Source organism: Ciona robusta, chromosome 10 (genome assembly GCF_009617815.1).
Source record: "Ciona robusta chromosome 10, ASM961781v2".
Classification (NCBI taxonomy): domain Eukaryota; kingdom Metazoa; phylum Chordata; class Ascidiacea; order Phlebobranchia; family Cionidae; genus Ciona; species Ciona robusta.
Window position 1 is genome coordinate 307,664 of NC_143244.1, and position 12,667 is coordinate 320,330.

At 36.9% G+C, this 12,667-nt stretch overlaps 1 protein-coding gene across 1 annotated transcript; it reads right to left on the bottom strand.

Moving 5' to 3' along the window:
• Positions 1-6,629: 6,629 nt before the first annotated feature.
• On the bottom strand, positions 6,630-8,162 carry LOC149729219 (uncharacterized). Its single transcript, XM_089887241.1, has one exon. It carries the CDS (start codon positions 8,086-8,088, stop codon positions 6,781-6,783), a length of 1,308 nt encoding a protein of 435 aa, XP_089743367.1. The 5' UTR covers positions 8,089-8,162; the 3' UTR covers positions 6,630-6,780.
• Between the last annotated feature and the right edge of the window lie 4,505 nt (positions 8,163-12,667).

The window sequence follows — 12,667 nt, forward strand, 5'->3', positions numbered from 1 at the left end:
CGCGCGTACAGCATCGGTGTGTTGCAAAAAGAAGGCGATCAAAATTATTAACATTTTTAAAAACGATTCTCTACATATTTATCCTCGCGTGGCAGGGACAACGCGGTAGCAGCGTCGCAATTCAAGTAAAACGTGATTTCTCACGATTTTTAGTGTGAAATGAGTTAAATAAATTTTTCTTTCGCTAAGCATAGAGTGTAAACAGAACAGGTTACAACTTTCCAACTATATAGTAGATACAGTAGAGTGGGGGAAGATGGGACACTTTGTCAGACGAGACTTTTTTTAATTTTTTTTTACGGACCCTCATTTAATGATAATCAGGAAAATAAGGTGACCGAATTATTCGACAGTAATATCACGACTTTATAAAACGCCCGTTAAAGTTGATTACTGTTTTTAAATATTAAAAAAATATGTATAATAGAAACAGTATACTTTGAACAGGTAAAAAAATGCGAAATAGTAAGGTTTTTAATGCTCGCTAAATCATAGCAAAGCTAATGCGTTTTTTTAGTTTGCGTGTGCGAACGATTAAACTAGTTTCAGAGCTTCATAAAACAAGCTTGAATATTTCGTACAGTTTAATTTTGTCTCATAAAACTAGTTTTAGTTTTGTAAACAAACACTGAGATATAAGCATGAAGAAAACAGGCAGGGGTCAATATGACTTTAATTTGAGATAAAAACAACAACAAAAATATTGGTTTAACGTTATATAAATGAAGTTTACATGGCAAAGAAACTAGCACAGCCTGGTAAACTCGGTAGGTTAACTACAAGTTGCAGAATACTGCTAATGTAAATATATTTCAATTTGGAGTCCCATCTTTCCCCACATTGTAGTTTTGTATGTTTTCATTGCCAAACTTTAAAAGATTTGCTTTTAATTTAGTAATTTATACCTCAGGGGTTATTCAACTATAAGATATTGATATAATAAAAAGATAATATTTTGAAAATGTATTCGAAATTTGGTCATTTGCACTTGGTCATAATTTATAAGAAGTGGTTTGTGCCAAAAACAGAGTAGTAATACCCAATTTGTAGCAAAAATAAAAACTTTATCAATAGTTATTATCAATTTTCTGTTATTACAAGTTGATGTACATTTGTAGGATACAATATTTATCAATTGATGTTCGAACATTACCCATTGTCGTTCAAACAATACCAATTGTTATGCAATAATATAATGTATATGTAACTATAGCAGTAAGCCGGAGTAGGGCAAGAAAAAGAATGTTTAGACCTAATTTTTAAAGCGTACAGTATTATTTAGTGTTATTTACGTGTATTCCTACTTATAAATACACTTAATAATCAAAGTTAACATTGATTTTAAACTGTCCCATCTTATCCTGTGTGTTTTCGAATTTGTAAAATTTCACTTGTTGTGCGGATCGCTAAATAACTCCTCGTGTGTTTTATTATATTTTTTATGAATTGTTGTCAATTAATAAAGGAATGATAGTACTAATTCGTGGTATTACCCAAAAACCGTAATCTATTTTGATTTTGGAAATATTTGGCAATATGTGCTTAAGTGTCCTATCTTCCCCCATTGTACTATACATGCGCCAATGTTTGCTTAATTAACAACGTTAAGTCTATAAAGCGTTGACCACACCGACAGCGTGTTATAGCAATCACATTATAGTGCTTCCGTTGGGATTAGGTTAATAGAGGTAATAATTTTCTATTTTCTATTTTAGTTTAAATATTTTAATCGATTTCTATTAAACGCACAGAAATAAAAAAGAGTAGAACGCGCAACTGCCCAAATCCGTGATATATTCTTTTTTCTCTTCACGTGACCGCCAACTCCGTTCCCATTTCGCTTGGTCTCCATTGTAAAAGATAGGCACATAGTGATTTAAGGTAATTTAACTGTTTTTATTAAAACTACACCAACTATTCAAGTTTATTAGGCCAGTTTAGTTATTTGGTAGGTTAACGCTTACAGTTTACCGCTTGTTTAGGAAATTTAATTATTTAATAAATTTAATTAGAAACGTTCAAACAAACGGTTTGTTAGAAATATATATATATTTGGAGATAGTTATTTTTCCCTATAAATTTGAATTAAGTCAAAAAACAAAGAACAAGAGATCACAGAACTAATGAATGAGCACGTTTAAAACTAATTAGCATAAGATAGTAGAGTCGGGGAAGATGGGACACCTTTAACACATGATATCCAAATAGCCTGATCGTGTTTTAAACAATTAACAACGGTCTGTGGAAGTCGTGAAGACACGGTTTTATATTTCAATAAATGTTTTTTGTTTACTACCAAATGAAAAGAGAAAACAAAATGAAAAGGTGTCCCATCTACCCCCACCCTGCTATATTAATTAATCCTTTTACTAAATGCTAGAATTAAGAATTGAGATAAGTGCGGAAAAAGTCACGAAAAAACAGCAACAAGAACAACTGTTCCACGAAAAAAGATCTATATGACCACTAACGTGCTCAATAACGTGCAAAAACTACATAAAACGCGCTGGATTTCATTGACTACAATAGTAAACAGGACCGCCTCGCGAAAGAAAAAGAGCGTATCAGCTCTCTCCTTTACCGATATTGGAGATGCGCGTTCTATTGTTTGTTTTTTTTTATTTCTGTGATTTTTTTTTTTTTTTTTTTTTTTTCATACAGCATGTTTTATTTTTGTCAATGTCAACGACATAATTAGTAATTACGCATTCTTCCGTTTATATTTGGCTGCTTCAAACGACGCCCGCGCGTATTTATAGAACTCACTTTTACATCAGTTGTAACCTAATTCGTACGATCATGCCTCACTTTAGCGAGGACAATGCATTATTCATACACGCTGACGAAGTTTTTTTTTTTTTTTTTTTTTTTTTTTTTTTTTAATTAAAAAAAAAAAAAAAAATGCACACACAGCGAGCGACTAAAATGAAACACTGTGAAACACTCAAACAAATACTTTACACACACTAAACATTACCAAAGTAAACGCCATTAATTTTACATGGACGACCATTTAACGAGGTGCTTAGCTAAAGTGGAACTTTTCATAGCAATTGCTTTTTCGGTTTTTCTAATTTCATTTATATAATCAATACAAGAGTCCACGTTTGGTAGATGCTTCTGAACTTTACAGCGATAAACATAAAAACGTACACCAAGTAATATACAATTAATCAGATTCGGCGATTTCTCATGTTGTATACCAAATACTTTAATATCATCAGTGATTATTAACGGTTTTCTGAATTTTGCCACAATCCATCCATTAATATTTTCCCAGAAACTTTGAATCATTTTACATTTCGTAAACATGTGAACAAGGGAGTCTGTTTCCGTATTGCAGAAAACACAGTTTGGAGAGTCGATCATCCCAAAGTTGAACAGACAAGCATTGGTTACCACCGCGCGAAGGTTTAGTTTGATTTGAAAGGATCGTAATTTAGTTTCAATTGTCGAATAATAATTACTCTGGCAAATGTTTGACCAATCGAGGTTTGTTGTTAAATTTAGTTCACCCTCCCATTTTTTCCTTCGTTTTTCCGGATATTCTTTTACCTGTTGGATAAAATACTGGTACGCTACCTTCGTAGAGACTGCATAGTCCTTCAAATGGTCCTTAAGCATTGTTATATCTTTTTTAGTGCGTGCATTTTCTTTGTATTGAATCTGGTCCCATTCCCGCGGTAGTGCATTTAGTAATTCGTAGAATTTCAGCGAGTGATTGGTAGAAGCCGCGATATTGTTTATCTCACAAACTTCATCGTAGGTTTGGTACTGCCCGGTGGGTTTGAGGAGTTGGTTATATTCAGTTACCACCGCTTCAACTAACGTTTTGTCAAACAACGGTCTTTTTTTAAATTTCACATTTTTGTTTAACCAAAGGTAGTTTCGCTGCTCATTATCTTTACGCGATGTTGGCCCAATTACAAGTCGTGCTGCTGTGAGCGAGGAGCGAAGCGTTCTGTATGGAATAACGGTTTTGATTAGCGCGTGGTTGTTCGGTAAATTTGATTTGATTGCCTCCCATAAGTAAGATTCTGGTATTAAGGTTTCAATAGCTTTCCATGTTGATTGTGAGGCTGGGTTAAAAAGCTCGTATAACCATTTTAACTTCTGCGCAGCTATATAGCTTGTTATATCCACCATATTAATCCCTCCCTCAGCTACGGGGGAGATCAGAACCTTTCTACTAACTTTTTCCCATTTCGATCCCCATAGAAAGGTAAAGAGCGATCTGTTTAACGATGTAGTAAAAGCGTTCGGAACATCAACAGGAAGTACACTCAATTTAAATAAAAGCGTTGGTACTATCAGCGTCTTGACTATCGTCACTTTTCCTAGTAAGGTTAACCCTCGTCTTGACCACATATTTAGGATTCTTTTAATGCGTGATAATGAGTCGGAGAAATTGATTTGAAATAAATCAAGGTTACTTCCAGGAACCGCAATTTTTACCCCGAGGTATTTAAAACTTTCTTTGGCCCATTTTAGCTGGATTGCTGTAGATCGCGACTGTGTTTTAACCATAGAACCTATAGCGCATGCCACCGATTTTTCTAGGTTAATTTTGCATCCAGACACCTCTTTAAACCACCGTATTTCTTCGCTCATTGCGTTGAAAGAACCTGACGATCCGTTTATAAAACATAATGTATCGTCCGCAAATAGCGATATTTTAAGTTCTTTATCCGCTGTGCTTATTCCTTCAATATATTGATTCAAACGAATATGTTGCGCAAAGCATTCTATTGCGAGTATAAATAACAAGGGCGAGAGCGGATCTCCTTGTCGCACACCTCGTTTGATCGGAAATGGCTCTGACAAGAAGCCAGCATTACTTATTGTTCCCGTTGCTTTTCCATATAATACTTTAACCCATTGCACTACGCTTTGCAAACCGTATCCTTGTAAAACTTTTTCTATAAAAACCCACTCAATTGAATCGAATGCCTTGTACAAATCAAGAGATAAAATTACGCCGGGTATATCTTCCGTCTCTGCAAAGTCCATAACATCGAATAGCAAGCGGATATTCTCCCCTATATATCTGCCTTTTAAAAAACCTTTCTGGTCGTCATGAATAAGGCGCGGTATCACTAGTTTCAACCGTTCTGCAATTACTTTCGATATAATTTTATAATCGGTATTTAAAAGAGTTATAGGACGGTAGTTTTCCACTATAAGTGGGTCTTTATCAGGTTTGGGAATTAGTGTTATTATGCCGTTTCTTTGCGAACCGCTCAACAAACCCGTTTTAAGCGCATGGTTTGTGGATTTTATAAATGCCCCTCCAATTTCTTCCCAAAAGGTTGTATAAAATACCGTACTTAATCCATCGTTGCCTGGTGATTTATTTTTCCCCATTTTCCGTAATGCTTCATAGCACTCCGTCTTGGATATATCCTTCCCCAAAAAGGACTCTTCCTCCTCGCTAATTTGCGGTAGCTGCGCCACGCGGATATGGGAATCTATTTGCTTAGTATCCGTTGGTCTGCTTGAATATAGCTTTTGATAGAACTCTTTGAGTGTGGTCATTATTTCCCTGTGGTCCGCAATGACTAGCCCGCTTTGTTTTAGTCGAACGATTGTATTACGTTTTTTATTTCTCTTTTCCAGGCTTAAAAAATATTTTGTATTTTTTTCCCCGTTTTCGGCCCAGTTTGTTCGGCTACGCACGATAGCTGCCCTCGTTTTGCCTTCCAATATTGTATTCAGCGAGCTTTGTAAGTCTCGCATCTTATGTTGTAAGCTGACTTCGCCCGAATCAATGCGCCGCTGGGTTGCTTTAAGTAATTTTTCTATTCGATCTATTTCTTTGGTTTGCGATGTTCTTTTCTCGGCGGCATGTTTAATAAATTTCCCTCGCAACCAGCATTTTAGACTATCCCAGATTATATGCGGTGATACATCTGGAGTTTCATTAATCGTTAGGAAGGCGCCGATTTCGGATTTTAAGTGATTTACGAATTGGGGATCGTCCAAAAGGCAGTTGTTTAGTTTCCAATACCCTGGGCCGTTTTCTTTAAACTGCGGGTTTATGTTTAAAACAACAAGTCTGTGATCCGATTTAATACTGGGTTCTATATCACAGTTTTTTATATGTGGTGTTAGACCTTCTGAAACAAGAAAAAAATCGATGCGACTTCCGGTGAAAGGATTTTGTTGGACGCGGGAAAATCTCCGCTGCCTCGGGTTTAATTCCCTGAATATATCAACCAGATCAAACTCTTTCATATAGTTCTTAATTTCCGAACTGGATTTACCATTTGCGTGTTTGTTGCCCGGTGACTTGTCTAGATCATTTGACAGAATTGCGTTAAAATCTCCTCCTATTATAGCGTCGTTATCTAAATAATCATTTATTATCCCGAAAAACGAATCAAAAAAAATTGGGTTATCGGAGTTTGGTCCGTATACATTTGCCAGTGTAAGCCGTTTTGGTCCTGCCGAAATCGAGGCGATCAGGAATCTTCCTTCGGTATCGCTCTCTGTATGATGTACAGTCCAATTCTGTTGTGGCGACAACAGAATGCAAACGCCTCGGGCGGAGGTGGTACCGTGCGAAAAAAAGGTTGGCGCGTTTCCCCACTCGCGTTTCCACATTACCTCTACATCCAAGCTACTATGTGTTTCCTGCAATAGGATTACGTCGAATTTTTTGTTTTTTAAAAAACGGAAAATACATTTACGTTTCGCATTGTTACGTAAACCATTGACATTAAACGATACTATTTTCATTTGGAGATGCTTACCACAGGTGTAAATTGTCGATGTAAATGTTCAGGTTTCTCTTCCGCTGTTCGTAGTGTCTATTTCGAATTCTTTTCCGCACACGCATTTTAAAAATTTGTCATCTTTTACCTTGCTTGAAACAATTTTATCACAGTCGCAGTGTAAAATTGTCCTTTGGCAGTTCGTGTTGTTGCATGTGATGCTTGTTGTTTTTGGAGGGATTACGTTTAGATCGTGGCATGAACACATGACTGACCATGTTTTACAGTAAAGGCATTCCAGCTTGTTGTCAATACAGTTTCTCTCAGGGGTGTATTCGTGGCAGCAGGGCGTTCTGATTAGTTTTTGTTTACAGTATAGACAGTTTGTGTACTTTGCATTTTTTGCTACAAGGAAGCGGTCGTTGGTCGCACAGCAAGGTGTTGCCACCGAGAAGTCAGTTCTGCAGTGGAAGCAGTAGAACCGATCGTTGGATTCATGGACAAAACCTTCTCGGTGACAATTACCACACTTTACTCCGTAATTTTCTCCACCGTGGCTTAAAGATTTTGGTGAAGGTTGATCCACAGAAGGGCTCTGAATCAATCTTCGTTTTCGTTTTGGTGTCGTGATAATGTTTGTTGTTTTCGCCTCGGTTTCTTCAGGGGCGTTTTCTTTTTCGTCCTTGCCCGTGGGCTCGCTAGCCATGTTCTTATCAGGTGACGTGAGCGCATCAGGAGCTCGAGGTGCGTTGGATACGCTTCTTGCTTGAGGCAGCGCGGGGAACTCGTTTTTTCTGTTCGGGCATTCCGCTTGCTTGTGCCCGGTTTGCTCGCAAAGTTTACAGGTCCTTAATTGGCCGCTGTATGTCACGTAGAGTTCCTCCCCTTCAACCCTTATGTAGCTTGGCAGGGGGGATCTATCAATGTCGTTTTTCTTTATTACCGCAATTCTGGTGCCTAACAGCTTTCCGTTTTTATCCTTTTTGGACCTTACCTCTTGTACGGCTACATAGTACTGCAAAGCTTCTGCAATACTTTTGTTTTGGAGTGGTACCGGGACCCAACCAATCAAAACTTCAATATTTTCGCTCTCATACAGAAATGTATGTTTGATTTTGTTGTCTTTTCTCAATAAATCAAGAAGTTCCATCACCGCTTCTCTGGAGGTACACGTAATATCGATTTTTGAATTTTTTCTTTCCACAATACCAACTACTTTGTCAATTGAAAACTTTATTCGTTTCAGCAACTCGTATACATCCTCTCTCTTACATGGTTCCTCTGTCCGGAACCACAAACAGCAAGGCCTTTTTAATTTAACATTGGTGTTTCTCTTCACTGCCTGTGAGTAGCTAACCTGTTGCTGTATAACCATTTTCGTGGATAGTAGGAGACAACCTTCCACCACGACAGCCAGAACAGAAATGTTATTTCTGTGATTAAACGTTATAAAGTCGCTTAGTCGAACACTGCCGCCTGGCGGTCTTAGGCACCAGAGATGCGTTTGATCTCCCGGCAACAGGAATGGTTTAAACAGTTTCCCGCCAGTTCTTTTTCCGTTTGTTTCGAAATTGTGTAGTTATGTAGTAAATTACGTTTTGATTCAGTTTCCCGCGTCTCTTTGCCCGCGTCTCGCGTTTTGATTCAGTTTCCCGCGTCTCTTTGTTACCAAGCAAATATTTACCCGCGTGTTTTTCTTTTCTCTCGGAAGAACGGACATATAAATTGCAAGCAATGATGAAAGACGTTAGTTTTTTTAATTGTTTGTTGTGACAGTAGGTACTTGTCAGGTTGTTAGAAATGGTTTACAAAAAGCAAATATTTTGGTCGTATGTTTGGTGCATTCATGCTGTACGCAGTTACGATAAAGTCAAAATAAAAAAAGATTTGCCGCCTTTTCTTTTAGTAGTTTTCACCCGTAGCGTGTTTTAACGACTGCAGTGTAAAGTTGCATAGTTTAATAATATCATGTTTAAAACAAAAATATTTTTAATTTAGCTCTAGTGAAAAATTGGCCGCAGCTTCGGGGCTTCCCGTATTTTAGCATCGCCTTTGCGATCGCGATACGAAACCAACAAACACCATCAGCCCCTCCTATAACATGTCGCTACAATTTCTATCCCGCCTCGTGCTAAAACCAAAGGGATATTTTTTCTACCGTTCTCTCGTAAGAAAAGATAAATATAAATTGCAGGCAAAAAGAAGCGTCAGTTTATTTTAATTGTTTGTTGTGACAGCAGGCACTTGTCAGGTTAATAGAAATAGTTTACAAAAAGCAAATATTTTTGTCGTTTTTTTAGTGTACGCAGTTTCGAAAAGTCAGATAACAAAATTAGTTTTTTTCCTCAAACTTGTTTTTTCCTGTAGAGTGTTTTAACGATTGTTGTTTTGTTGCTAATTTCCCTTTCTTCGTTATTTTAATTAATTTAATATTCGCTATCATATTCAATGAAAAAATATGTCATATTTAGACCGTTAAACAAGCTATTAAACAGTTAAACAAGCGGCAACCGAAACACGTCATAGTTTCTTTGGTTAGGTATCGGGGCTTCCCCGTATTTTAGCATCCCCTTCGCGACGCGAGACCAAACCAACAGTAAACCTACAACCGTTCGTATAATATCTCGCTTGCGAAGTCTGTCTATTCTGCTTTTTTATAATATCTCAATTTCTCTCTAATGCCTTTTCTTCTTCCAAAACAAAACTCTCACCCACAAGCGCTAATTTGTGACAGCGAACCAAATGATGTCACGGTAAGCTAACCACGTGACCCTTGACCTTTAATGCCAATGTAATCACGTGATTTTACCTCACGATTTGAAAAACACGTCTACCCTGTAGATTCTGCACAAGAATGTTCCTAGCTTCGGATCCGCGCCACGTACGTCGTATTTTTTTTATTGTTGCGCAAGCAAAGAGGTAGAGAGAAGGTGAGAGAGAGGGTAGCGTCAAATGAAAAATTACGAACTCACATCTGGTGAGGCATGCTACGTCGGGCACAGAGGGATGCGTGTCAACAGACTCGGACCAGTAGCAGGTGAGCAGGCGATCCCAATCGGACGTGTTTCATCAGTTGTTAAACAAGTGTTTAGTTTAGATCAAGGTTAGTTAGTAAACTATGACGACATTAATGTAATGATAACTAGATAGCCAAGACGGAATGAACATGAAAAACATTCAAGGCAGTTTATGATCGTTCCCATGAAGAAGTAGTACCCTATATCGCTATGGAGCTAAATAACAAACTAGGACACAATAACAGTGGCGCAAAAAGTCTAGGAGGAGGTCGCGGAAACACCGTGAGTTTTCGGGCAATTGATTTCTCTGTAAACATGCCATGTTGGAAAATCCAACATCAAAATAAAAAAAGGTTCAAAATTGGCGCAATACATGAACAATTAGTAAAGCTGCCGCATGTTTCGCGCCAACTGTGAAAGGGGCTGCTGAATATGGGGAAATACCCAGCGCACATCAGTATTACCACTACAGACGACGCGCGGTATAAAGACGACGATCGGCAGCGTACACGCAATAATATTTTATGATGTCAGTTAATAAATAATTTTATGATAATAATAACAACTTATACTTCTTACTTCGATTAGATAGCTAAGATTACAGAATGGTTAAAACGAAACATAGGAAATAGCGACTCTGAACTAATACCCCGGTAATTACAAGGACATCAATATTAGCTAATGGTTTAACTGGTATTCAGTTTATTCTAGAACTTTTTCGGATATTTTGAGCTTAGCTGTCAGAATCAAACTAAATACATTTGTAAAGGCAGAAGAATACTTAAAATACAATTCTGTTCAGCCGAAATGTTTGAACTTATTTAAAAGTTTAGGTAAGTTAAACTATTAGGCAAGATATAGTACTTTGGGGTAGGATGGGACACCTTTACATATAATCTTCGAATATCTTGATTGTGTTTTAAACAATTCTCTATGGAAGCCATGAGGATACGGTTTTATAATTCTTAGAATGTTCTTTGTTTACTACCGAATGAAACGAAAAAATATAATGAAAATGTGTCCCATTTTCCCCCGCCCTGCTTTATTATAAAATTTTTACCGTTTTATTGATTCTTGTATTGTGTTTAATTAAAAATCAGTATCAATGTAGGTAGTACACTGTTTATGTTATGCCGAGGAACGCTAATGTTAGCTATAAGCATCCGGCACATAAACGGTTTGCAGCGATGAAACCTTTCTACGAAATAAGGTTGACGTCCGGGAATTCCCTTATGCGCAAGTCTGAATTTAGTTTCAAAACACCGACGCACCCCGGGTAATTCGAATCAGCAACAGAAAAAGGCGCCTGGCGAATTCGGCATTTGGAGACACAGTCGGTTTTAAAGCTTGTTATACGAAGATGGCAATTTATATGTAAAATAATATAAATATATTTTTTAGGCAAAGTATGCAATTTTATTTATATGAAACTAAAATAATATATGATATGGTGATAACATGAATAACGTGCCTATTCGGGTTCACATAAAGACTAAGTGAGCAAGTTTTTAAATATAGTATATTATGGCGAAAACAACAAAAAATCACTTTACCTTATTTTTAAAGAGGCATTAAAATATAAAGGCGTTGTTAATTGTTTTCGATTAAGAAATATCGGATTTAGGTGCTAACGGTATCTCACAGTGCTATATGGTGAGCATACCAAATAAAGCGTTGCTGGCGCATTTTGAGGTTCCTATGGCTATTATAGCGATAACGCCAACCCTGCTGGGGCTTACCCTAGTTGCCCACCGAAGTATCGACTGTTGCGCCATCCAGACCTTTTGTGCGAACATTTTACCAAGTCGCCTTCATATATAATGTAGTGACTAACAAAAAATCGGCTTTCACAAAACGACGAAATATTTTTGGAAGCCAACTGAGAAGTTTTATGACGAATACAAAACGTTCGGCAATGTAGCACAATTACGACGTTTGTAAGTTTAAAAATAAACAAGGAATAGGACCCTGTCTAACTCATTCAACACAAGCGCAAAGTATCTAAAATTACCGCCTTTCCTTTCCTCTGTCAACATTGTAAAAATAATATTATTAGCCGTTTGTTTTTAACTCTAAATTTGTTGGAACATTATTGCAGAACTATTAACTGATATGTGGATAAGTTCCTCCTTAAATGTATCGTGACAGTATTTAAACGTAACCCGGGCAACCACCTGAAACGAATAATACGAAGAAAAAAAGCACTTCTCAATTTTCCCCGACATTACGCAAACAATATCAACAGTCGACGAAGGAAAAAGGCTATACAACACGTCACAGCGCGTTCCTATACAACACGGCACAGCGCGTTCTATTCACAACACTTGCGCTTAATTGTCGAGCGGTAAGGTGTTTCTTAGCTTACAGTTAGTAACTCCAACTTCAGCAAAAGTTGGTGGCAAAAAGTAGCGTGCATTATAGATTCAAAACCAGCGCAAGGAAGAAAATCGAATTTTACAAAGCGTTTTAATTTTGAAATTTACTTTAAAATCCAAATCCGTTTAATCGTTAGTAAATGTAACCAGAATGTGTTCTTGCGTAAATAAACTATATAGTGGGGTGGGGGAAGATGGGACACTTTGTCAGACGAGACTTTTTAATTTTCTTTTTACGGACCCCCATTTAATGATAATCAGGACAAAATGTTACATGATTATTCGAAAGTAATATCACGACTTTATAAAACCCGGACCAAAGCCGACTACTGTTTTTAAATATTAAAAGATATGTTAAATAGAAACAGTAATTTTTAATGAGTAAAAAAATGCGAAATAGTAAGGCTATTTTTTAATGCTCGCTAAATCATAGTAAAGCCAATGAATTTTTTAGTTTGCGTGTGCGAACGATTAAACTAGTTTCATAGCTTCATAAAACAACTTTAATATTTCGTACAGTTTGATTTTGTCTCATAAAACTAGTTTTAGTTTTGTAAAAAAA

What these genes read in the sequence shown, in the direction of transcription:
- LOC149729219 (XM_089887241.1), bottom strand. Translation starts at nt 8,088, where the DNA reads ATGGTTATACAGCAACAGGTTAGCTACTCACAGGCAGTGAAGAGAAAC.